This window comes from Cynoglossus semilaevis, chromosome 8 (genome assembly GCF_000523025.1).
Source record: "Cynoglossus semilaevis isolate Cse_v1.0 chromosome 8, Cse_v1.0, whole genome shotgun sequence".
Classification (NCBI taxonomy): domain Eukaryota; kingdom Metazoa; phylum Chordata; class Actinopteri; order Pleuronectiformes; family Cynoglossidae; genus Cynoglossus; species Cynoglossus semilaevis.
Window position 1 is genome coordinate 6642881 of NC_024314.1, and position 25800 is coordinate 6668680.

The following is a 25800-nucleotide window of genomic DNA, read 5'->3' on the forward strand; positions in this document are numbered from 1 at the left end:
TATCTCACACTTTGTCAATTGTCCTTTTACCCTGCATGTGACCACAAGGAAAGGTGGGTAAATTCATGGGTGAGCTTTAAACTGTTTGTCTATGTCAGCCTTAGAGAGAAAGCTCTGCCCAAATGTTGCCAAAGAGAAACAGAAAACTACAAGGGGTGGAAAGTATGGTGTCAGTTGTTTAGTTGTCTTGACTGGTCAGTTACACATTTAAATGATGTTTGCACAACAGTGCTAATTGGCTGTCGGTCAAGGCATAAAATAGTCAACTAGGCTTATGATATGACGCATTGTGCAATGTTCAGAGCAACATGGTTCAGTTCTTTGGGACCATAGTGGTTGGTCTGCTATATAATTTGGCGTCCAACAGTCACAGATCTGCAACTGTATATATACATACATATATATATATATACATATATATATATATACATATATATATATATACATATATATATATATACATATATATATATATACATATATATATATATACATATATATATATATACATATATATATATATACATATATATATATATACATATATATATATATACATATATATATATATACATATATATATATATACATATATATATATATACATATATATATATATACATATATATATATATACATATATATATATATACATATATATATATATATAAGTACGTTGCACTTTCAGAGACAACAAGTTACCACTATAGAAAAGGTACAAGGGGGAAAAAAGCAAATCACAGTATGCAATGCTAGTGCTTGTCTCATAAAAAAAGAGGGATTAAAGCGTTGAATCTGCTGCAAAATAAAAGTATTAGTGGGTCCTGAACACTGTTCAGTTTTTTTCACAAAGACTTTTTACTATCACTAGTAGCTAAGCTAATTGATTCATTATTGAGTTCCTCTAGCCCAGAATGTGACATAGAAAGCGTTCACCGTCCACAAGCAAACGTCTCTACATGAACACTACCTGCAGCGTCTCTGGAGACACATTTGGCACATTAATAAGAGGCAACCTATAAACCCAATTTCTAGAATGAAACACTATATGACCTTCCAGAGAATGTCTTACAAACAAATCAGATAAAAACAACAAATTGAAACCATTTCCATTTTTAAACACAGCAACGAGGAAACATGGTTTCTGTGTTCCAACTGTGCTTGTATTTCACAAAAAGTTCAGCTGTGTTTAAAGGTGTTTTCCTGAAGTGCCACCTAGTGGAACATCTGCTTGCATCTGCCTCAGGTATACATATAATCAAGCAAACTTGCCTACTGGTTTTCACATGAAGTAAGAAAACAATGGGCTGCAGTGACTTCTTAAGTGTTAAATGTTATTGTACTTGATAAAAGCAGAGGAACACAGCTCCTTAGTGTATAACAAGACAAACACATAAGGTTTTAAAGTTTTTTGACACTGAAAACAAAATGCAACAGCATAGTTTGGTTGTGTAGTACGCTTCTTTTTCAGGAGGATCCTTTCTTTTTTTCAAGAGGACCAAACAAAGAGCAACAGCAACAACAGCAACAGCCTTCATCCATCAACCCCCACCCTCTCTACCCTATAATGCAACATTTGCCTTTCCTCTTGAATGGGTTCTTGTCAGCATGTCTGCTTTCATGGATGACGTTGCATTAGAATATTGTTGAGTAAAGCTCCCATTCATTCGGGAGGGGGGTCGAGAATGTAGGCTTTAGCTCCAATTTGAAGTCACTGAGAATGATGGGACTGTCTGGCTACAACAATTGAAAGCCTTGTTAATGGCAATAACACATGGATCTAGAGGACTGTAGCATGCATACAAGTGGGTGTTTCAATCATCTCATCTCCATTCTCTTTTCTTCTACGATCTGACTTCAGTCCTATAGTCATTGACGACAAGGCCACTTTGGTCTGTGTTTAAATTAAATGCGTTTTATCTTTTGTTTTGTAGAGTCAAGATTATCAAAGCAGGGACAGTATCAAAGTGTCTTGTGTTAAACTAGAACACTGTCTTCACATCTGTCACTTTTCTGTCATCCAACATTATGCCTGCACAGCCTATAGTTATTTTCTGACAGAGAGACAAAATAAAGCAGCCACAGAAAGAAAAGAATGCCCTGCTGCTGCTGATAAAACGTCAACTCTGAGACTGCCTGCCAAAGGTGAGAGCCAAGTGACAAGAAATAGCAGAGGTGGAAGCATTTTTTCATATGTTGACGGGAGTTAACAGCAAAATGTGTTGGGGTCTTGACTATCTTTAGTTGTGCTACAAGAGAATCTGCGGCAGAGAAATGCTGTACCTCTTAATTCTTTTATTCCTGCCAACTTGAGCTGCTCCAGGCCCCAGTATCCTGTATCCTGGTGGTTATGTAATAGTGTGGGGCCTGAATGGTAACTCTAAGCTCTAAAATGATAGCAGACTTTGCAGCCATTTGAAAAACTGAATGTGACAGCTCAGGCTATTGCACTGAGACGTGTTTTAGGGATGAGACGTGTTTTAGTGTATAAGTATTAGAGAGTTTAAAAAAAAGTACTGGGAAAAGGGAACCAACGTGTTTGAATGATAAGTTGCAGTTCTTTTGCCATGCTTATTTTTGGCGGGATGTACATTTTTTCATGCAAGGTCGATGTTGAAAAGCACAACCCTGCCCACAACACTACCCACCCACACCTAGCCCCTTCAAATCACGCCCCTCCACCCCACTGCTGTGTGACTGCTGTGTGATGCGATGTGAAGGGATGAGACGTGTTTTAGTGTATAAGTTGGTTTCTATAATGTAAAATGAAACAACTTTGGTGCATCATATTGTAAAGATTTCTAAATGAATATGAGTAACAATTATATAGTTGGGAAGAACTGGGATTCTTATGCTAAACCTGAATGTGGATGGAATGGATTTGATTAAAAAAGATAAGCTTTAAAAAAAGCTATACAAACTTCCATAATTTCACAAGGTGAGAAAAGCTGTTCTGTGACCTTGATAAGCTCCACGGTGTCAAAGCTATTGCGAACTTGGGATGAACCTGGCTCCGAGTTCATGCACTAAAGAGTCACAACTAGACAAATCCAATGCTTGTTTATTCACATGTTGTTCACTTCACAGTACATGTCCTTGTAGGCTCAGCACCAAAATGCAGGTGCTTCCTTGGACATCTGTGCAGCATTTAATGTATGCAGGTGTCAGGTAAATCAACATGCTGCCTGGTTATATGTATGCACAGAAATATGCTACCAGAAAATTGTGGACAGTACTATAACACCAACCTGCTGTTTGTTATTCATGTTGCAGCAGCCTGCTAGTCAAGTGATGAGGCCTAGAGCCACATGTAGTGGGAATGTTGGTTTGAGTCTGGACCAGTGAGATACATGCTATGTATCTGACGCCCATTCCCTTCTGTCTTTACTTTTTTAACAACACATTATTTTCTCTGAAACTAGCAAAGAAATGTCAAGACTTTTCCAAATTGCTTGCTTGAAAAAGCGAGCCTTTTGAGGATGCTGTCTTTTTCTTGACATCCAAACTTGTTAACCAGCCAAATTGCATAGTAATTAGTCCTGTATATTGACACAGCTAACCATCTCTATTTTCTTCACAGGGCTACCATCATTGCATAAAACCCATACAGGAGGACCATAATGGCTGGACAAGTTAAACATCAGATATTCTCCTTCCTCTGACAACATATTGTTGAACTGCCAAAAAAAAAAAAAAAACCTGTTAAAGGTCTTCTGGAGGAGACTTCTAACATCTTATAGCACTTGTCTGATCATTGTATGTGGATTGTTAATAACAGGCTGCCATCATGCCTATTCTCAAACAGCTGGTAAACAATTCAAACCAGTCAAAGCGGCGGTCTCGCATTGACTTGACCGCGGAAATGATCAGTGCTCCCCTCGGAGACTTTCGCCACACCATGCATGTGGGCAGAGGTGGTGATGCTTTCGGGGACACTTCATTTCTTAGCACCAGATCTGGGGAACCTCCAAAGGAACAGCAAACAGCAAAGCAAAGCTCTCCAGGTTCCAAACCAGGCTTGCTGTCCCGCACCTTCCGAAGCAGCAAGCGTTCGCAATCTGTAAATCATGCGGACAAGTATGACTACAATACGATGCTACCTTCAAGTAGCTCGTCCAGCCTGGTGAAAAATGCCATTTCCCTGCCCTACCTAAACAACGAGGATACTAACAGAAGCAACCAACTGTCAAAGAGTGTTTCTTCGAGTCCTTTGAAGACGACAGAGATTGAAACCAAGCCAAGCAATGGAGCTGCATCAATGGCAACGCTTGATGCCGAGTTTGACGAGCGTAACTTTGGGGAACTCACAGATCTGCTTCCATCCATGCCTAGAGGAGGTGGAATGATGAAGCACGCAGAGTCGATGATGTCTTTCCACATTGATTTGGGGCCCTCCATGCTTGGGGACATCCTGAGTGTGATGGAAAAGAAAGGCTGGGAGGATGATGACCTCGGCTATGAGGAAGGCAAGGATTGCAGAGAGTCACCTTCCCACATTCCCCACATCGATGATGACGTGGAGGAGCTGGCCCCTATAAGACCACCTCGCAGCATGTACCAGCAGAAAACAGTAGTGGATCCCTACACCCCAGAGCTGCACACCAGGAACAACTACCACAACCTGGACACTTGCTCTATGTCCAGCTCTGGCTCAGTCACCGAGGGGAAACCTCAGTACCACCACCATGACGGGGACACAGACAGTGCAAAGTTCAGCTCACCTCGTGGAGGGAGTGACAGAGATTTCACCTACATGGATGAGGAAGATGACGATGAGATTCGAGTGTAACTCTTTTGTGTGTTTTTGCCAAAACACTAAAAGCGAAGACCAGGTTTTGGGCGGCCATCACAAGCTGGAAAAGGCTGTGCTAAGATTTAATGGCATGTTCACATCTGTTTTAAGCTTCTTGTAAATAAAGCCCATACCTGTATACATTGTCAACATCATAAATGAAACCAATTAAGCCTTATTCACCGTGCTGTAGTAGGGAGACATTCAAAGAATGCAGATTGGCCTACAATTTTTCACTCTTGTACTGTTTGGGTTTGTTTGACTTTGTTGCACTTTTGGCAACACAAAACTCATGAAATCATGGTAAAGATAAGTCGAGAACACACCACTTTCTGTGATTGAGCCCCGGAGTACATTTATAACAAAAGTCATGATAATGAAGTGACACTGATTTTAGGCATAATCAAAAGGTGAAAGAAGTGTACTCATAGCTGTCAGTCACATGATCACATTTTTGGATCAAGGAAGGAAGGATGTCACTGGGTCACAAAGTAATGCTGTCATGTCATGTGGACTTGGAAAAAGGAAGTGACTCTCAGACTGTTTCATTTGCCTACACACTAAGTAGTTCAAATTCTTTTTTTGTTGACATTTTTCTGTCTTTTGTTATTACAACATCTAGTGTACATACAGTAGTACCTAAGTCTTGTTCAGCAGTAGTTTGTATTTGAATGGGGGAGTTCGTTTTTGTATCTGTCTTTTAAGCAAATTATTTCTTTTTATTTACACCCAGTAGTATTTATTGTCATGTCATTTATTCTTAACCATGAGTAATGTTTTGATCCAGGTGTGCACTATGATGTCTTAAATTGTCTCTCTAACAGGATTATGTACTTACTTCCCAGTACTATAGAAGATTCCGCCCGTTTGCGTGTTAACTGGTTACATGGCAATTAAAGACTTAGGACATCACTTCACAATCACGTCACGACATTGATCATCAGGGCACGGCCGTGTTAGTTGGTAATTTTACAGAACAATTTGCTGTATTTGTTTTTTGTTTGCTAATAAGTAAAAGGTAGCGGCTGTGGTCGGTTTTTTATACCTATGTGATCACATTTAATTTTTACACAGAATGTGAGCAGTAAAAAAACTGCTTTCCGCACGTGAGGTTCTAGTTCTTATTCCTATTCCCAAGTCATAGCAGGCTGACCAGTCAAGCAACACTCACTCATATATATATATATATATATATATATATATATATATATATGTATGTATGTATGTATTTATAATAGAAAAACCTCTTTCTTCGTCCCTAATCTGCCCACTCACACTCATCATTGTGTGTAGCCTAAATCTGCTCACATGCTCTGATTCCACATCATTACTGAAGTTGGTAGCATTTGCAGGTTAGAAAGAGAGACATTAAGAATGTTTGACAGGGAGTCAATGCAGTAGACAAACGATTATATGATGATTGATGGTATTGGTTCTGTCCAGACCACAGCTCTCTCTCAGCAGCCATGTGTCCTGGTTTGTCTCTGAGGGCAGAGACGGGTCGTAACAATGAGAACAGAGTGTTTCTACAACACAGCATCCTCATAAAAACGCCTCAGATCCGTCTCAAGGCAGCAAGAGTGAAAGATACTTTCAGGACCTGAACCACAGTCTAAAAACGACCATTCAATTAAACAATCATCTGTTTTTTCCCAGTCAGCTCATTAGACGAGATGGTGCTGCTTTGAATTAATGCTGTGAGATCTGAGATCATAAAGTGGATAAGGACTCTCCTTTAGTTACAAAAAAACTACACAAAACAGACAAGCCCTTCTTAAAAAAACAGGATTATTGTCTGACCTTTTGTACTGACCTTTTTATCAAGTGGTAAAAACTAATTTGAAAGTGGGAGCTTTTGAATTTCCTGTCATGGCACAGTGTGAACATTAGATTGTACTGCCAAGATGTTCTGCCCAAGGCCTGAGCTAGAACCATATCTACATAGACAGGTAACAAGGAACTGTAGCGTGGAAAGCAGTCTGGAGGATATTGCCAAGTATATTTAGCAGCAACTTTTTAAATGTTTGTGTAACACATTTTTTGGTGTGTGTAGAAGTGCGCTATCATTTGAGTCAGTTTGTTATTCTACTGCTGAGCCAAACGTTAAAACTCTCATTTTACCTTTTTGAAATACTTAACCATGTGTGCAGCTGAAATCTCTCACCAAAAGACAGACACAGCAAAGGAAACAATATCATTCCTTATCAACTAATGTAAATATCATTTGTGCTATTAATGATCCACAAATGTTACCAGCAGTCAGTCGACAGTCATGGTGGGAACCAGAAGAATGCCAGTGGTTTCAACACTAAGCCACACATCATTTGTGGTCTAAATGGACTCACAGGCCTGGGTTACTTTAGAAATTTGAAAGATTTAAGTCTTTGACTTCCTGTCATTTTAAATGTTTTTGTTTTTTATGGTGGGGAAACATAGGACAGAAAAAAATTGTATGAAATAATTTTAGCAAATATCTTCTGCCCCAGGTCTGCTTGAAAGTTTTCTAGTCCCTAACAGCTGCTGTTTGGAAAGTGGAAAGAAAGACAAGACACCCAATAATAACTGACTCAAAGTTCAGCTGTAAAATGTTTTCCTTTACTTTACTTTTTTTTTTTCATATGCAGCTTTGTGCAGTCTGTACTGTTCTCTGGACACTTTTGCCACTTTTTTTTTTTCTTTTCTTTTTTTTTTTTTTTACAGTATATTGATATATTTTCTTCTTAACCCTTTAATTCCTGTCTCCTGAAATAACTGCTATATTTTTCAAATAAAAGACAAAGCTGGTAATCTTTAACACATCCCAGGCTGTTTTTATTTCTATACATATGAAAATAGAAGCTTGGCTTCTGGTTAAGTCAACTTGAGCGGAAAGAAAAATACAGCTGAGACTGAACTTCAACATATGGGGTTTTAAAACTCCACTAGTATTTATGATTTTACATTGGGTGAGATGTAACTGCATCAGATAGACCCTAAAGAGAGCAACTAGAAAACGAACCCAATTATTCCTGTGTAGTATAATGGAAAATTTATAGCCATTTATCCCATAATTAATTTAGTGTCTGCAAGGACAGAAGGGGGCAGATACACAGATTAAATGATGCATTAATGATGAATCACGAGGTCAGCTGCAAGTAGGCGATAACATAAAGCATTTTCTCCATGAATAAAATATCTGTTTTAGATATTTTAGAGTGTGAGCCAGTGTCTCAGCACACTAGTGCATACACTTATCAGGTACATTACTGTCTGATATGTGACTAAAGTTCTCATTTAGGTCATACTCTAAATATATATTAGTACCTAATAGTACTGAAAACGACAACAACAAAACACTATGCAGTCACACACTTCCAGGGGCAGTATTTATTTTTACACAATAATTTGTAGAAAAATAAAATCCATAATGGACTTTACGATCGTGACACACCTTAACTTCAATACTTAATTTATACTTTCACGGGCAGCATCTCACTCACTCCGCACACTGATCCAAACAGATTATTAAACCCCAAACTTTTTATTGGGGTAGGGGACTATATTCTTGGTGTGGTACTACTGCCCCCCTCTGTACGGTTTAGTTAATACAATCAAACTGCGGAATACTTGCAGTACTGCAGAACCAGTGGTTGTTTGAATAAGAGAAAAAATAGATAGTAAAAAGTACACATGTCTGTTTGTACTTTTGGTATGTCTATAAGTAAATCAATTTTTAAAGCAAAATGATGAGAAATTACTTAATGAAGTTTATTAATGCAACTAAGAAACTGTGTTTTGTGCCATTGTCTAGAACAGTTAGTATATTTCTAAAAATGTTTTCTTATTGATTTTATTTCTTATTTTAGTTTGTCCCCTATTCTGTAAAAAGATCTTTGATAAGCTGGGATTCTACTGTTTTGCCTCCATTGTTGTGTTCATTCATAATTACAGGACTGCTTAGCTGAAATTAAAAAAAGAAGGTGAGTTGGAGATTGCTAGAAGCTCATTATTCAAGCGGAGGTTTATTAATATCAATAGAAGTAGATTTTGTTTACAACTCCATCAACAACTCATTTATTCTCCAATCAATCCCGATCTGCACTCTGGCCTCCAACGCTTGGCTGTAAATCATTAATCCTTCTAGACTTAATTGTTGCCTCTAATGAGTCTGAAAATAACATAAGCTTCAGATCGATTAATAAATAAGGAGTAGCAACTTTTTAAAGAATTACAGAATTCTCAGCCATTTAAACTGTACAAATGAGTGTGAAGTTTGGGAAGTAGTTTTATCAAAGCTCCTCTAGATGTCATTACAGCAGTAGATGGCAAATCAATTCAGCACAACGTTCAGCTGACAAGATGTGGCAATATGCAGAATCAAAACACAAATGCATGGTGGACCTATGCTCTCAGTCTTTGTTGTACATGTACAAATGTTCAACTATTATTGTAATTTTCAGTCAATATTTATTTATTTTTTGTTTATCGAACACAGCACTACACCTTATGACTTTTACTTAGGTCATTACAGGTAAATTATTCAAATGGTACGTATTGTTTGTGACATAGTTGGGTAACTACAATGCCTTATGTGTTGCCCAATACAGTTAGTGTCTGTGGTTCTCTTGTGCTTATTAACACTACATTAGTTTGACTGTAAATTAGTGTGAATGCGGTCTCTTTGTGGTCATGTGATGGACTAACAGAGTGTCCACCATCACTTACCTAAACGTCAGTGAAGACTAGCTGCAGAATTCTGAATTCAGTCTGATCATTATTTATGACCAATATAGTACATTATGTTTATGAAGTGTCGGCTGATTTTATATGAAGACATTAAAATAATATCAACACCTCAGTTTGTTGAACAGTGAAAAAAAACACTAATAAGCTTTACTTTGATAATGATTAGACTTTACTTCTTCTCACTGGTCCCTGTTTGATGATGTACTATGACTGTAATTCAAAACTATAGAGTGTAGATGAAAGACAAGATTCTAATGAAAAGCAGAGATCCACTATTCAGAAAATTGATTTTGTTTTACCTTTTTTTGCAATTAATTGTATGTATATGGTCCAAAGTCAAACTAAAGAACACTTGCATTACTCAGTGGAGAATATATTACATTTATTATATTTGCTCTCGTTGTTGTAGTGTCTATTTATGAACGCTAGATGTAGACAGTTTACCAGTCAGAGAAGGACGGTCGTTTGAGTGAAGCACGTGACTACTAACATACTCTATAATAAAATCAAACTACTGTACGCTGTCAATTTGATTTTATCTGATAATTGGGCTAAATATATTTGTTTAAAAATATATTTTTGAACATAAATTCATTAGTAATTTATAACATGTCATTGTTATTTAAATACACTCAACACAAGACAACTTAAACATGGATTAGGGACATGAAGCATTTCAATGTGTGGCCTGCATTACAGATTTATTAGTATAATCCCTGAAGAGTGTTTACGTTGAGTTCTTACATGCAACATCACTTAAAGGTACTTCAGAAAAACAACAGTACCCAGACTGACCAATATTATTTACCCCTTTGTTTAGTCTAAACAAGCACTACTTGTTGTAATCCTACATTTTATCCTACAATTAAAATTATTTATTCTGCAAAAAAAAAAAAAAAAAAGGAAAGAAAACACAAAACAACTGCATTTTTTTTTACATGTGAACATAATGAGGAGTTGCCCTGGGTGTGATTGCTGCGTGGGCTGAGACAAAAACAAACCAAGTTCAAGTATAGACCATCAGCAAAAGGCCTGAATCCAACCACACGCACCTCAAAAACTTAAATATTTATTTTAGTCCAGCTGAGCCAATCTGAGTCAGACAATTAATCTTTTCAATGAGAGCATGGTCAAACAAACTTGAGATGGATTTCTAGTGAAGTCAGTGCTTTAATATGTGAAAGCCTGTGCTGAGTCGTGATTACCATTGCTGCACAGGTCATCCAAATTCTCACTAACTACAAGTAAGTGAAATGCTCTACACAGCAGAATGTGGCTGTGCTTGTTTTATCCATACCTGTCCAAATGTAACCACCTCTGTCAACATATGGGATTGGGAATCCTGTTTGGAATTATCCAGCAGGTCCAGGAATAAGATCTCGTTCTCATAAATTATAATCATGACTTTGGCAGGTGTTTTTCTCTTAATTTTACAGTGAGGCAAAGCACATTAAAGTGAGGGATATCAGCCGCACATTATAGACTTTAATTCAGGAACACTGTAACAACAGATGCTCTAAACCCTCATACCAACAACAGAGGAAACCAGGAGAGAATGTTGGACAAAGATCCTTTTGTCTATACTTCATTTATCATTGAGGTGGGGGAAATGTTTGACCAATCACCTGTAATTTGAAGATAAATATTCCAACAGTCAATCAGGGACAACTTGCTAATTTTTCTCTTTACTGTTGCTCAAAACAACTGTTACACCAGTGGTCTCAAACTCAAATTCACAGTGGGGATAAAATTAAAAACTGAGACGAAGTCGGGGGCCAAACTTAACATTCATTAAAAATTCAAATTCACAGTGGGGATAAAATTAAGTTGGGGGCCAAACTTAACATTCATTAAAAAAATGACGGCAATTGTGCATGTTTTCCCTTCTCTCCAGATATGTAATGTAGAATATTTTAGTTTTAAATTTAGTTTTGCCTACTTATTAATTTACATATTCTTTGACACGTGTGTTACATTACATGTTATATTACAATATTGTTTAACCGAAACAGTAGATCTGTGAATTTTAGGTATAGTTCAGGTAAAAAGGTTTATCTGACTAATTTTGACACAGCTCAGCCAAGAGTGAAAACGTATGCTAAGATAAGACAAGATAAGATGAAACAGAAAATTCAGTGCTACACTCGTCTATAGTGTTGCTTTTTTTTAGAAGCATTGCTAGCTGTTAAAAGTTAGCATACATATCTCAGAGTTGGCAAATATATTTCAATATCCTATTGCTTTGTCTGGACCTGTAGTGAAGCCGAGGTTACAATGAATAAGGAGTGGAGTTGATATTTTAAAAAAAGGACAGAATAAATTAAAACAAGGGCAGAAGTATCATGACTTTATCTAAAAACCTTAATGTAAAAAATACAAATAAAAACCATAAAGTTTGACATTATGATGGTCCAGCTGAAGAAAATTGACAGAATAAAGTATCCTTTCGTCCTTTAGTATGTTTTCACAAAAGACAAAGTAGTGACGCCATTTTCATATTTATTAAATGGACTTGAAATTACTAAGCTTGGACTGAATCCAAGAACAAGCAGAGTTCATGAGAAGTAACAGCCTGTACAGTCTGGCCTTGGGTAGTGGTTTACTGTGGAATGCATGTGGTAGTGCTGGAGGGGATTATGATAATGGTACTTGGTAATGTGAGAAGTGCTGGTATTTAAGATATAAAGTTTAAATTGTCACCCTTGTTTAAGTAAACAGTGCGTTTACTTAGGTATTTTGTAATCCCTTTGACCACTGAAGGACAGTACACTGTGTTTTTTACACATATGTGACAAGTACATGTCGAATAAAGAAAAGTGTCAGTTCCACTAATAACACAAACACATAGTGTGTCCTGACAGAATGTAAGGTCAGAGAGCCCTGACACTAGGCACTAGCTTCACTACACCCTTTTACTCTACGCATCAGCTGAGTTACTATTAAAAGAATAGAGAAGCACAACTCCTTTCAGTTTCCTCCAAACATTTCCTGCTGTCAGCCGAGGGGTCCAGGGCAACACCCTCTTCTTTCCCCTCTGCAGGATTTAACGTCTTAAGGGCGATGAGGGGCTGCTTCCTTCCTCATGAGGGAGCTTGAATGAAGAGAGGATGAAGAAGTTTGAGGTGGGGGCGCATGCCTCCATCTTTGCTTTGGGAGGAGGTGACAGAGAGGACCATATATTTACAGAAAAGACAGGCGTGCCCCACACATTCTATCCCTCTGAATAAAAAAGCTGGGGTGGGGCTGACAGGGCTTTCACAACAAAGTTAGGAAACGGACTTGACAGATACTGCTTTACTCCATCATTTTCTCCTCCCTTTCCTTTCTATTGTTTATTTTTACCCTGTGCATGTGTGTGTATGTGGCAGTGGCTGACTGGGCTCCAAAGAGGTCTTCCTATGTTTTTTTTTTTGTTTTTTTTAATCATCAAGCCTCGTGTGGGTTACTGAAAACTCATAATACTCAGACGTCCTCCTGTAATGTCATCACTCCATCCATTCCACATTCTTTATATCTGATATTTAAATCATTATTTCAGGATTGATCTTGCAACAGCACAGCCTAACTTTTTTGCACTTCCCAGAGGAACCATATACTTGTTTGTTAATTCTCCACTTGTAAGTCACTTTGGATAAAAGCGCCTGCTAAATGCATAAATGTAAATGTACTTTTTGCGACGGTATGGTTCATACAGTAGGATATACAGGAGGTTGATAGAGAAAGGGAAACATGTTTGTGAGTGAGTGGGCTGTGAAGACAGGAGTTCTCTGAGAAGTTGATGAATGAAGAAAAATGAGAAAGAAGCAAAGCAGCTGCACAGATGATGAATCAGGAAGTGGCAGTAATTAGTAATGGGAAAGTGATGACGGTTTTCAAGAAGGTGAAGGGTGGAACAGGAGTTGGTCCAGATGACAAAGCTGTGAAAGTATGTAGAGAGGGCAATTGACCTTTTAACTTGGTTGTTAATCACATTCTCTGACACAATGTCAATGAATGAAGAAAGTTCTGGCACCAACTTTGAGAAACAAGGTTGATGAGAAGATTTAATCCCCAAACCATAAAGACTTGGTTCGTTTAAGTTTAAACCAACAGTTGGTTTAGGTTAATGACCAGGTGACAAAGTTAAAGATGCTGCGGATGAATGATGAATTAAAAACTAAGACAGACTGTTGACAGAACAAGGACTCAGGTAAAAGGTCAAGTGAAAGTAAAAAGGATGAAAACCTCATTGCTCATGCAAGTAACTTCCCAAAGGCATATAGCTAAGATTTATTTAAGATGGTGATAGAAGAGTAACTGAAAACCACTACTGTGCCTGCTTATCAACTCATACATCTGTGACCTGCCTTTGCTTTCTGGAGGGCTGCCCAAGAATTTGTTCTTCAGTGTGACCGTGGAGGGATTTCCTGTAGGATGCAGTGCTGAATCACTGGGTTTGCCCAAAGAGTCGTTCCATTCCACAGCGAGGCTGACGTCATTGGTGACATGACATGTCAGTGACATGACAGAGTATGAATTTGATTCCACTGGCTTTGTGTTCTGCTCAAAACAACGCACCGGTTTACTGTTACTGTGATTGAATGTACATGTTTAGTATACTGTATATGTAAACATAACCTAAAATCACTATTTGACTGTAATTACACACTACTTAACTGCCAATAATTAAAACCACTTGAACCTGTAACTGACAGCAAACTTTCGTCCATCATCTTTTGATTTATTCATTGCATCCAACCAATCAAAAGGGAGCAGTGCTTGGCATTAAAAAGCTTGATTCATAATCCTTGACATTTTCTTTGCAAAAAATGGAGGGGCGTTAGCATAGTGACTAACAGCCACTGGCAGGTTAAAGGGCAATTGAGAGAGGCATTCACAAACCCATGGCTTACTGTCTCAGACCTGCATCACCAGAAGAATGTTGGTGCTTTGGATGGTTTGCCATAGCGGTGGAAAAAGTTGAGTCAATAAGTGCCAAGTGGCAGTCAAAACACTTGAGACACTGGAAAGTGTATCTAGAAGAGGAAGCCTGTGTGGAAATGTACGGTCTTTGCTGAGGAAAGCAAAACAGCTGCCAAAAAGGCATCACAAGACTAAGAAGAAGAATTCCTGTCGGCATCTCTGAGCAAGAGAAACTCTTTTATCAGCAGCAGCAGCTATGTGAATCCATCCAAACTGCCATGTCTAAGGTTGAACATGCTTCAGATCACCACGTGAACAGGTTTTACACTCTTTTAGTGTTAAAAAATATCCACCTCCACTGCACTTATTAAAAAAAATGAATCCAAGTCATTTTCCTTAAATTTGACAGCACTAATTAGGAGTGATAAAGGAAAGCTCTTAAAAACTCCAGAAAAATGGAGGCTGCTAAGATCAACTTCAATGCCTGTTTCCAGGAACCTTATTTCAGTGCCTCACACAGGCGAATCCCACACCTCCGCTTTTGGTGAAGGGTTTATTTACATGGGCACTACATGTATCCTGCAATTCTAAAAGGCATAAAACCAAAAACATCTGAAAACAGTTTATCCAAAGAAGAAAAGACTATGTTTTGCTTTTTTTTAAATGGAGGGTTTTTTTTAGATTCTAGCAGTCACTGCAGAGAAAGCATAAGTTTGGTTTGAGCAGCTGTAAATCTAACAGCAACAGCCAGAGTGAGTTAGCAAAATTTACTTTTTAGTGTTGACATTTGACTTTGTCTGACTTCATTACACAAGGGCCAGATGTAAGAAAAACAAATCTAACAATGATAAGAACATCACACATCACCATTTGCTGTAAAATGACACATTTTGTACTTGCACTACAATAAACTGTACCAACAGCTCACCTCTGTACAGGTCTATAACTGCATCGCAGAAGTTGGTTTTACAGAGTCAGAAGTTGTTTCAGAGATTAAAATGATTGAGATGTTTTGACTTTTTTGCCTTTGTGACACTGCCAAGATGACTCAGTATTTCAGATAAACCAACATCCTTTTGGAAAGAGCAAAAACAATAACACAATTACCAATTAAGAATTACTTTTAACAATATTGATTTTCACATAGGAAAACAGAAATGGATGTAGATGTATGGTCCTAAACTGTGGTTACAAGGCAAAGCTCTAAAAAGGTCAGAAGTCCTCAGCTGGAAAAATACATCCTTAACCATTAATGGCAGGGGTGTCAAACTCAAATTCACGGTGAGCCAAAATTCAAAACTGGCTGAGGTTGCAGGCCAAAATTTATATTATTGAAACATTTATGGCAATTGTGCATGTTTTTCCTTCTCACCAGATATGTAATATAGTTTTTTTCATATGGAAACAAACTTTAGTTTTGCATAAACATTGAATCTGGATCAACCAAAGCTTAATATTGTAAACACTTGAGAAATTAAATTTGAAATCAAATACACATCGGTGGTATTTGTTACGTATTACGTCTCTTTATGTGTAGCCTTTCAAGTTCCTTTTTAATATAATTTTTTTTTCACAGGCCAACAACAGAAAATACTAAATGTATGTGCTATAATATAGCGCATCTCGTGGGCCAAAAAAAAAAAAAAAAATTACACTGCAGGACTCTAGTCTTCTTCACATAAACTGTCAACAATCTTTTTTGCACCAATTAGAGACTGTGTGGGTTGTCATTGGTGGTTTGAGATGGTTCCTCCCATTATTTATATAAAGTCTATGTACTAATATTTAGGTTCAATTGGTTGTTATTGTTACAGTTACAAGGACTTCGGTTTAGTCAAATCATTAAAAAAAATACAGTTGAAGAAGAAGAAGAATTAATCCACTTGTCATTGTATGTATACAGACAGAGTAAAATGTGTCATCTGCATTTAACCCATTGTCAGGATTTTAAAGGCACATTAACAGGACTTTCCTTAGCCATTGCTATGCTCATCATAGTATCAGTAAGCTGTGGCCCATATGACACATGCACGTACGAGCACATGATGAACACAAATAAACACCAGCGTCCCTTTTCGTACCATTTGAGCACTGAACCTCATGGCTGTAAAAGCCACGCAGTGAATTTCGGACATGTTAGGGAGTGTATTTATAAATTGCTATGCCCTAGTCCGGCATACCTCAAATGCTTTGGGGGTTATAAGAAATGGCTCCAGCAACACTCTTACAGCAATCAACATTTAAATAATATCCAAAACCCAGCTTTGGAAATAACCTCCATTCACTGTCAACGTCATTTACTCCTTGAAACAGTTGACTGTATTTAAGAAAGTGCTTATCATGCTAGTGGATTGACATTTAGAATAATTGGGTGTGTCTCCAGTGTCAACTGATGAGTATACATGAACTGTATGTCCCACTACTGAGGCAGCACCTTCCTCTTTTCCAAATATCTCTCTATCTCATTTCAAACACGAACACGCACATCAAGAAGATTTACCCACAACCCTCTGCCCTCCCCATGCAGACTTTCCAGTCCTCTGTCCACGACTCCTAATAAAAACATCCACTGCACTTATTCTTAGCCTCATAACACTTCATCAGAAACTTGCTCTAATGCATGGCAACAGTGTGGACTCTAATCATTTTAATTTGTGAGCCGATATAAAAACACAGTTGGCTTTGAATTGTCTGAGCAGCTAACATCGGCAGGTCAGCAGATTTCTGAAGAACCCTGAAAAATGCAAACATTCTTGTTGTGTAGTTAGAATTAACCTTTTTTTATTTTGTGCAAAGCTGGAGAATTATGATATACAATTTCAGGAAAATTAGATTTTAGTAATGCATGCTACATGCCCATTGCAATACACTAATGCACTTTTGTCCATGAAATTAAAACTAAAAAAGGGATTTATAAAATGATTCAACTTGATTTTGCTCCTCATTCAACAACTACATTGTCAATATTCACCCAACCACAATCAGAGAGCCATACTATGAAGCAGCCTGGCATTTGTCTCTAACACAGAGGGCAGGAGGCTAATGGATGTTCATCTAGATTTTCCTGATACAGATAAATCACCCACCTAAAGACATTTTTATTACATAGTCTACATCAATGTTTTTTTTTCTTCTGTGCACTCAAGCAAGTGCGCCCCTGTGAAAATGTTATGTTCCCTGTGAGAGGTCTGAGCTGCTGCCACCCTCTCCATCCATTATCACTCCTTTAATGATGGATCAATGGCTGAACAACAATGTTTGCTTTTTCATTTTGTTGCCTTTTGTAGAGACAGTTGTTCCAACTCTCCTTTAATTCCTTCTTCCTTTCTTTATCTGTACTCTGTTCTCTTCACTAAACCATATCCCACTTTGGCATCCTCTGCTCGCTTTAATGGCCCTCCTTAAACTCCTCACACAATCTCAAGTGCCAACATTTTCAGACAGTGAAAGCCTCGATCACCTCCAGAGCGTGACTGAAATAGTTCAAAAGCTACAAGGAGGCAGCGAACAATGGGAACAGTGTTCCACTGGTGCCAACAAACCTACAGAGAGTAGCAGAGAGCACCTAATGCCTCTTATACTGGATATGGTGCAGGAAATAGGGCTCTCAACCCAATTTGATAATTTCTCAAAAAAAAAAAAAAAAAGACATCCACTCTGTTTAATGTTTACATTTTCATCCCCATTTCTTTCTTTTACTTGGTTTTATTTTAATTTGTAAACACGGCCAACTGATCTTGGGACCCCAGATTTACCCCACGTATATGTTCATATGCCACCACACTGAAAACATTTGCAACAACAGACAACAAGCTATCGAGTAAAAGTTGTTTTCTGCATTACTATCTGCTGCTCTGAATTCTGATGACCAAGAGTGCACAATAAAATGACCGTGCATCAAACTGCACTTTCGCAAGTGAGATGCTCAGACCAAACACAATAACAACCCCAGTGGGACAATGGTATGATATCAATTTCCAAGGTGGGATGATGTGGGTTGGGCCAAGCTCATCATTCTTTATACTCAGCTCTGGCTGATGGAAATCCAGAGGTGGTGGTGGTGTGAGGGGCATGGGGGAGGGGGGTCTTTTGGTCAGTCAGACAGTTTAACTGTGACACATAGCAGCTCTTTGTTCATCTCAGCAGACAGGGGGTCAGTGAAATGCCTTTTTTCTGGCTCCACTGTGTCCATGGTATCATAGGAACCAGCACTGTAGTCATGGCTTGAAAAACAGCACACCTAATGAACAGAGCAGCAGCAGCAGCAGCAGCAGCATTCATACTGGCCTACTCTTAATCAACAGTTCCTCATCTGCAGACCTTCTAAGGACAAGAGGAGATGATCTGATTTATTTCCTTCACTGTCGTTGTGATTACGATTATGCTCTTGTACACAGATGCAGTTTACACTGGGGCTCCTAAGATCCCAGATGTCTCACATACACTGGTGTAGCTGTGATGGCTCATAAGTCATACTTCTATTGTGAACACAGCTGAACATGTGCGTCTCAAGTAGTTTAACATGTTTTTCATATTTCTAAACCTCACAAAAAATTGGAGCCCATATGCAAAATAATAAAAACGTCCTACTTTATGTTGTTTAAACAAATATGAGCATACCAATAAATATTTGCTCAATATTTATTCACATCTCTGTATCAGTGGCTGATGGTTTTCTGGACATTTTATTTATTTATTTATTTATTGTTTTAGGGTTTTGTATTATATTTTACTCAATCCCGAGGCCTCTAAATCCTGTCCTTTGTGTAAAATTTCAGATTCCTTTCTGTGGCTTTTAGCCTGCTAGGAGGAATATTTTGCATGCCTGCAAACAGCAAAGCAACTTTATTTAAAACAACAAAGTGAACATTTTTAATTAAGTGAATAGTAGCAGGGTGGCACATTAAACCTGCTCCACGAGTAACAAATCCCATTCATGGATATTTAAAGTCAACAGTTAATGACTGTACTCTAGCGGGTAAAGATAAAAATACAACTCAAAATGTCTCACCCACAACACATGCAGCCAAGTTTGCTAAAACACTCAGTGTGACATGACTCATAACATATACTGTATGTCATAGAATAACAATTGGTAATGGTTCAGATTAGATTTCCACTATTTCCTATTAAGGCAAAAAACTGCATTTCTGTCATAAAATATGAGTTATTTTAAGCTGCCTAGTACCATGTCCTCTTCCAAACAACAGCAAAAAAAAGTTTTCTTTTTCTCCTCTGATCTACATCAGCTTAAGTCATCTGTGGACTTAGATGGGAAAATAAATGCTTGGTACTATCTGCCCAATCATGAAGGACCATTCCCTTATTTACTTTTTTATTTCACCATAGACACAGCATGAATTCAGACATCACCGATAGTCCTTACAACATGAGCAGGGGTGAAATTCAGACCCACATGCAGCTGTGCCCTGCTGTCCTCAGTAGACACTGTCAAATATGTGGGCATGTGGTAGGCAGGACAAGAGTGAGTGAGAGTGAGTGAGAGAGTGAGAGAGAGAGAGAAAGAGAGAGAGTGAGTGAGAGAGGGAGAGAAAGAGAGAGAGACAGAGAGAGAGAGAAAGAGAGAGAGAGAGATAGAGAGGAGAGATAGAACACTAAAAGTGCAACATGCAGTGTGGTCACAGGACTGGGGTGGTCACCACAGACACCGCACTAGAAATAAACTATGCATAACAACCAAACGTTAACTGCAGGCATTAGTGCTACAAACAGACACAGATACACACGTGATCACACATAAAGTCACAAAAAGTATCAAGTGCCATTCAGACACCGTTTCTTAGAACATAAAAATGTTTGTTAAGAAACTCACAGTTCTACAAACACCTTGCATTTCTGGCACTCACTTATTTTGAAGAAACATCCTATCTGTTTCTATAGTGCAACAAAATCTGTGACATATCTGGAAGGTGTCCACTTTACCTCCCTGCTCTCTGACTTCTAGGCACAGGGCAACAGATCTGCTGTTTCTCTTGACCTCACTTTTTCCAACCCTGGCTGCGCCTACTGAGGTCAATATGCATTCCCAGCTGCTGCAACATGTCGGGTGAGGGCATATAGTTGTTGCAGACCCATCAGAGCCAAGCAGGAGCTGGCAGCTTCTCGTGCCACCCCTCACGTGGCACATACACCTGACATGTGGGCACATACACACACAGCAGTGACGGCAATCAGAGGGAATGGTAACGGAGGTTGGTATAGAATGTTGAGTTAGGAGGGGGCAGTGGGGGGAGGGGGGGGTGTCAGAGTGAAGATTAATCGCTAAAGAACCCGCCACTAGGAGTTCCACAGAGACATTTTTACAGCTCAGCTCGCTGTGTGGTGCCAAAAGAAGGAACCATGAAGCCCATAATTGTCACATACCTCCTGCAATTATTATGATACCTTAGCAACTCTGTTGAATGGATGCCAGGACACTATCTCACAGTTTGATAAACACTTCCAGCACTAAATTAGGAGATCTTTCTACATCCATCTCAGAATCTAGTAAAAAAAAGAGACAAAAAATATTTGTCTCACATCCACAACAGACAATAGCCCTATTATAAATCAGTCCAATTTTTTGGGGGGAAAAAGAGAACAATTTGAAAGCTTGTGAGGAGCTCTACACCAGACGCCTTTGGCATTTTAGAAGGAGAGGGAGGGCAGTGGGGGTTAGAAAATGCCTCTAAACAAAAACGCCTTGGTTGTAGACGCCATCCTCCGCCATGTAGCGGTAAAACTGAATCTTGCTTGGCCTTTTGTTTGGGGAGCGTGATCTACCAGAAAAGAATTTAGAAAGCCTGCGAGTAAAGCCGAAAAAACAGTGAATACATAATTCATATGTTTGAATGAGTTATATGGCAACAGGGTTAGAGTAAAGCAGGGAGCTTCTTCTCTTAATGCCTGACGCGTGAACATACTATTGAATTAATTTGATATCTTACTTGATGCACTGTGACTTTGATTGGATGCAAAGACAAAATGCACACATCATTAACCAAATACAACAGCCATGATAATTCCTTCTGCTACATCTGCCCAGGCTCACATACTTTGCTGACATCAAGATTAAATGCTGAAACAACTTGCAATTCAAAAAAGAAAAAACACCCCAAACTTTAGGCCTTCCTTATAAAGACATCAGCACAAACTCCAGGACATTCATGCCATGATGGAAAAGGGAAGCCGCTTTGCCTTCAGTTGCAAGACTCTCCCCTTAGAGACAACAATGTGTGTGTTTGGAAAGCTGTTAATCATGTGGGAGAAATGGTCACAGTCACAGAGTCCATCTGGACCCAACAGCCCTCGTCCCAGTTCCAGTTCCAACCCTTGTTCCCAAGCTGCCAAGATCCAGCTGTGAATGGTCTCCCATCAGTGTTGACAGACACCTCTTTGTGTTAAAGGACATTTACTACGACCTGGTTGTTTTTTTTTCAAGAAGAGAACTATTAAGAGAGCCACAGCAAATGGAACAGTTAAGGAGTGATTGAAGGAAATGTTGTTTAGGTAAAAGTAAAAAGGTAGCCTAGGAATTAGTACTTGTTAGCTTTCCTTTGTCTCTGCTCTGTAGGGTTCACTGCAGTTCATACCGAACATCGTTGGGCCACATGCTCAACATGTCTCATCTCACACCATTGCTCCCAAGTTGCAGTGACATGGGGAATGTTAGGTTCTTTCCTCATGATTAAAGCTCCAGAAATTCATCTGACTGTTACTTGCGTGAGTGTGAGTCACGGTGTGAACCCAGCTGAGGTTTTTTGTAATTCATATTCCCCTTTCCTGTCTTGTTCAGATGACAGACACAAGCTGCATTTTCCTTAATTTGGGGTGGAGGTATGTGAGAGAGAGAGAGAGAGAGAGAGAGATAGAGAGAGAGTGAGAGAGAGAGAAAGAGAGAGAGAGAGAGCAGCATGCGCGCCCAGGGTGAATAATAATTCAACTCCTGAGTCAGCATGGAAAAAATAGACCTCTCTCCCCTTTATGAACTTTTTTGTTCCCAAAAATAGGCTGACTTCTCTGCAACAGGCTGGTAATGACATGTGAACACAATTACTCACTCCTTTAGAAACCTAAGTGAAGCAACTTATTAGATCGCTGTTGGTGTTTATGGAAAATAACCATTCAGCAGCAGTGCAGATGCACTCTCGTTGGAGGGATTTCTATGTATCATTAACAAATACAATGTCAGTGCTGATGACTCATACCTTCCAGGCCAGAGAATAAAGCATCCAGTGGCCATTAGTGCAGGGAGAAGGTTTCAAGTTACAGAAGAGCAAAGCATTGACGGTGACTGACCAATGGGGGTGCTGTTTTGCAGAAAATAAGAAGTAAAAGGGCTTTTAAAAAGGGCAACAGCCCTGGCGCTGATCATGGTTTCAGGCTGAAGATGTTGGCAGAAAGAGTCAGCTAGGCATGTATGCAATCTACCTTCTCTAGATGCAGGGCACAGATCTGCAGGCATCCGTGAGATGGTCATCATGTTGCACATTGATATGATATGAGAGACAGTTTCTGTACAATATTTCATCTCTATGCCACCCCACCCGTCCCCTGCCCTACCCTGTCCTGCCCTCTCCTACGCTCTGCTGCACGCCACAGAGTGGCTCCAGTGGAATGTGATGACCATGGACTGGACAAAGCCCTGCATTCACGGCCACCTCGTCCCACTCTGAAAGTCAGCGACTGGGAGCCCTTGATCACCGAGTGGGTTGGTTAGGGGTGACCTGAGTCCATCCAGTTCTTGCCTGTCCTGTCAGACACTTAGGCCTACTCCTGACCAACACATGACTGTCAGCCATTCCATCAGGCACACACCTCTGTCTGCTGCACCAGACATTATCATATTTTGTAGAAAACTGTTCTAAAAAATTGTCAGGATGAAATCTCCGAGTACTTCACAAATCAATTCAATTACGATTATGAGGCCAACAATTATGATAACAAAATTATTATAAAACTATTGTAAAAATCTATGAATCAATACCATTTCCTTCTTCTCCTTAAAAGACCAACAAGCATTTCGAATAACAAACCTAAATCTCAAAATCTTACTGAACAAATATGATATTAATCCTGTCTTTCACTCAATCTATTAAACTAGTAACACACAGAGAATGAATACCTATACTGTAGTGCACTACAACAGGCAGCTACTGTATATAAGGAACTGGAGCTCTGACAGCTCTCTAACCAGCAGCAGCCATATCTAACTTTTAGTGGTAACAAAGGGAAACAAATGACAGCTGATAAATAGTGGACATTTTGTTGACATGGTGAACAAAATGAAGGACGGCTAAATCTGTGTTTTCTCATCCTGGTGCTTCGTCAGTGTGGTTGACACTTGAAAACCCAAACAAAACTGTAAACAAACAGTCTCTGCTGCCACACTGTCTGTCTGGAGGCTGCTTCCTCCGACTAATACAAAATCCATTTGCCTTCTTTGTGGAGGTAATATAATAGAGTTGACTGGCCATTATCTGTCTCACAAGGCTGCACAACAGTTTCCATTTACTCTCAACAAATATGTACAAAGAATAGACCCATGGTAGTTTCCTTAGACGCTTGCTTAGAATAAAAAAACATGTTGTAGATTCTGTTATAAGAATGTTATGTTATAACTAAAAATGCTACTGTCTGCTATTAATAGTGGGAGCTAAGATTAGAACACACTTTTTGGTAAGCATAGAAGTTTAGAAACAGACTGTGGTGGGGGGTGGGCAAGCATTAATAAAAGCAGTGTAATGGAGTGTTTCATGGATGGACACTACAAGAAAAAGAAATGAATTCATGCCACAAAATCTTTAAACTTGAGCTGTTCAGAAAAGAACTGCATTGTTGATGTAAATCAACGTTGAGCCCAAATGCCCACTAACTTGTTTTCAGCACTCAACTGATTTTGTTTGTTTTTTTTTCAAATGAAATTAAATTTCATGAAACTGATTAGATATCGGTATGATGAACACAAAGGCACCACTTTTTGTCTACAACTGTACTTTTTGAATTTTTGCCCAAAGAAATGTACTCTAAAGCAGTAAATTAGAAAAGCATTGGACAGTATACTGGACAATGAATAAAGGATAGATTCCCATTGTCTGTCATGGCTACCGGTACACAATCAAACAGCAGTACTTCTCATGTTACCGCAGAAGAGCAAATGAGGCTCTTCTGATTTACTCGCATGGACTCACCGTGAGCTCAGTGGGGGGTCTCAATGCTGTCAGCAGAACTAATGGTCCATTTCCTGCCCCTGTGTTTCTTCACCAGGTGTGGCTGCCCTCCTCATGGACTGCTCCATCCACTATTCATGAAGGTGGTATTGATGGCCAGTATTCTAAAACATAAAGAGTTATATTTTAGCTAATGAAGCTACAACAGCATGCAGACAAGAGCAATGAGGCAGCTGTGGCTAGGATTTAAAAAAAAGAATGTGTCATCAGCACAGTCAGTGTCAAATGAGATTCAAATGAAGAGCTGGTGATTAACTGCAACTCATGATGCTCATATTTTATTTTAATAAATACAATAATTTAAAAATATATATGTATGCCACAGATAACTTAAAACACTGAAAGATGTACAAAAGTATTTGTTCTATAACTATAATTTATGCTGTGTCTTATTTTGAAGTTCAAAAGGACTTTCTAACTTAATAATCAGTGAAATTCTAATCTATGAGCTCCAAGACATGGCACAGCAACACTCATTATTCTATTATGTTAAAAGGTGGCCAAATGGTCAATGGCTCAGCTGAAGGGAAATTGGCCAGAGTCTGTTGATTACAGGGCAGTTTGACACTTGAATCCATATTTACAGTAAACTCTCTTTTTTTAAATGTTTATTTCCCCTTTCATTATAGTAGCACTGATCAGCTGTGGGTCAAACTGTAAATGACACAGACGTCGTGTTTGCTCCCTCAGACATTTCCACTATGCAGCAATTCACAACATACTCTCATGGGCCACACGGCCATGAGTATATATAGGCCCCTCTAACATTTCCATCACATTCTGAGGTCAGTGGGGAGTTGACTAGGAAGCACTTTCCAGTGGACACTAGTAGGAAGGAATTTCATACAAGGGCAGGGATTCATGCTTTTCTGATGTGTATTTTTAGGAACTGAGGTCAGGATGACAGAGGCACGTGTGGCTGCAACTTAGCCATGTTAAGTGATGCTTAAACATGCAGGGGTGGAGCGATGACATGTCATACTATTCTAAATCTAAACATTTATGTTCATGACAATAGTAGACTCACTCCAAGTTTTTGTGGAGCTGTCACATGGTAAGACCTGTGTAAATGATCCCAGGCAGAGAGAAATACCAATGCAGATAATGACCTAAAACATGACTGACTGACTAACGACTGTAGTCTATTTGAAC

At 38.9% G+C, this 25800-nt stretch overlaps 1 protein-coding gene and 1 long non-coding RNA gene across 3 annotated transcripts in view; one reads left to right on the top strand and one right to left on the bottom strand.

Moving 5' to 3' along the window:
* Positions 1-4839, top strand: part of cdc42ep4b (CDC42 effector protein (Rho GTPase binding) 4b) — a 14993-nt gene extending 10154 nt beyond the window's left edge. For both annotated transcript variants that reach the window (XM_008314345.3, XM_008314347.3), the window contains one exon: positions 3581-4839. In XM_008314345.3, the coding sequence (XP_008312567.1) occupies positions 3788-4789 (1002 nt within the window). In that variant the 5' untranslated portion in view covers positions 3581-3787 and the 3' untranslated portion in view covers positions 4790-4839. The remainder of the gene's footprint in view (positions 1-3580) is intronic.
* Positions 1-25800, bottom strand: part of LOC103381806 (uncharacterized) — a 157256-nt gene that overhangs the window by 31094 nt on the left and 100362 nt on the right. The window contains exon 4 of the long non-coding RNA XR_521838.3: positions 24610-24752. This is a non-coding gene — a long non-coding RNA (uncharacterized LOC103381806). The remainder of the gene's footprint in view (positions 1-24609; positions 24753-25800) is intronic.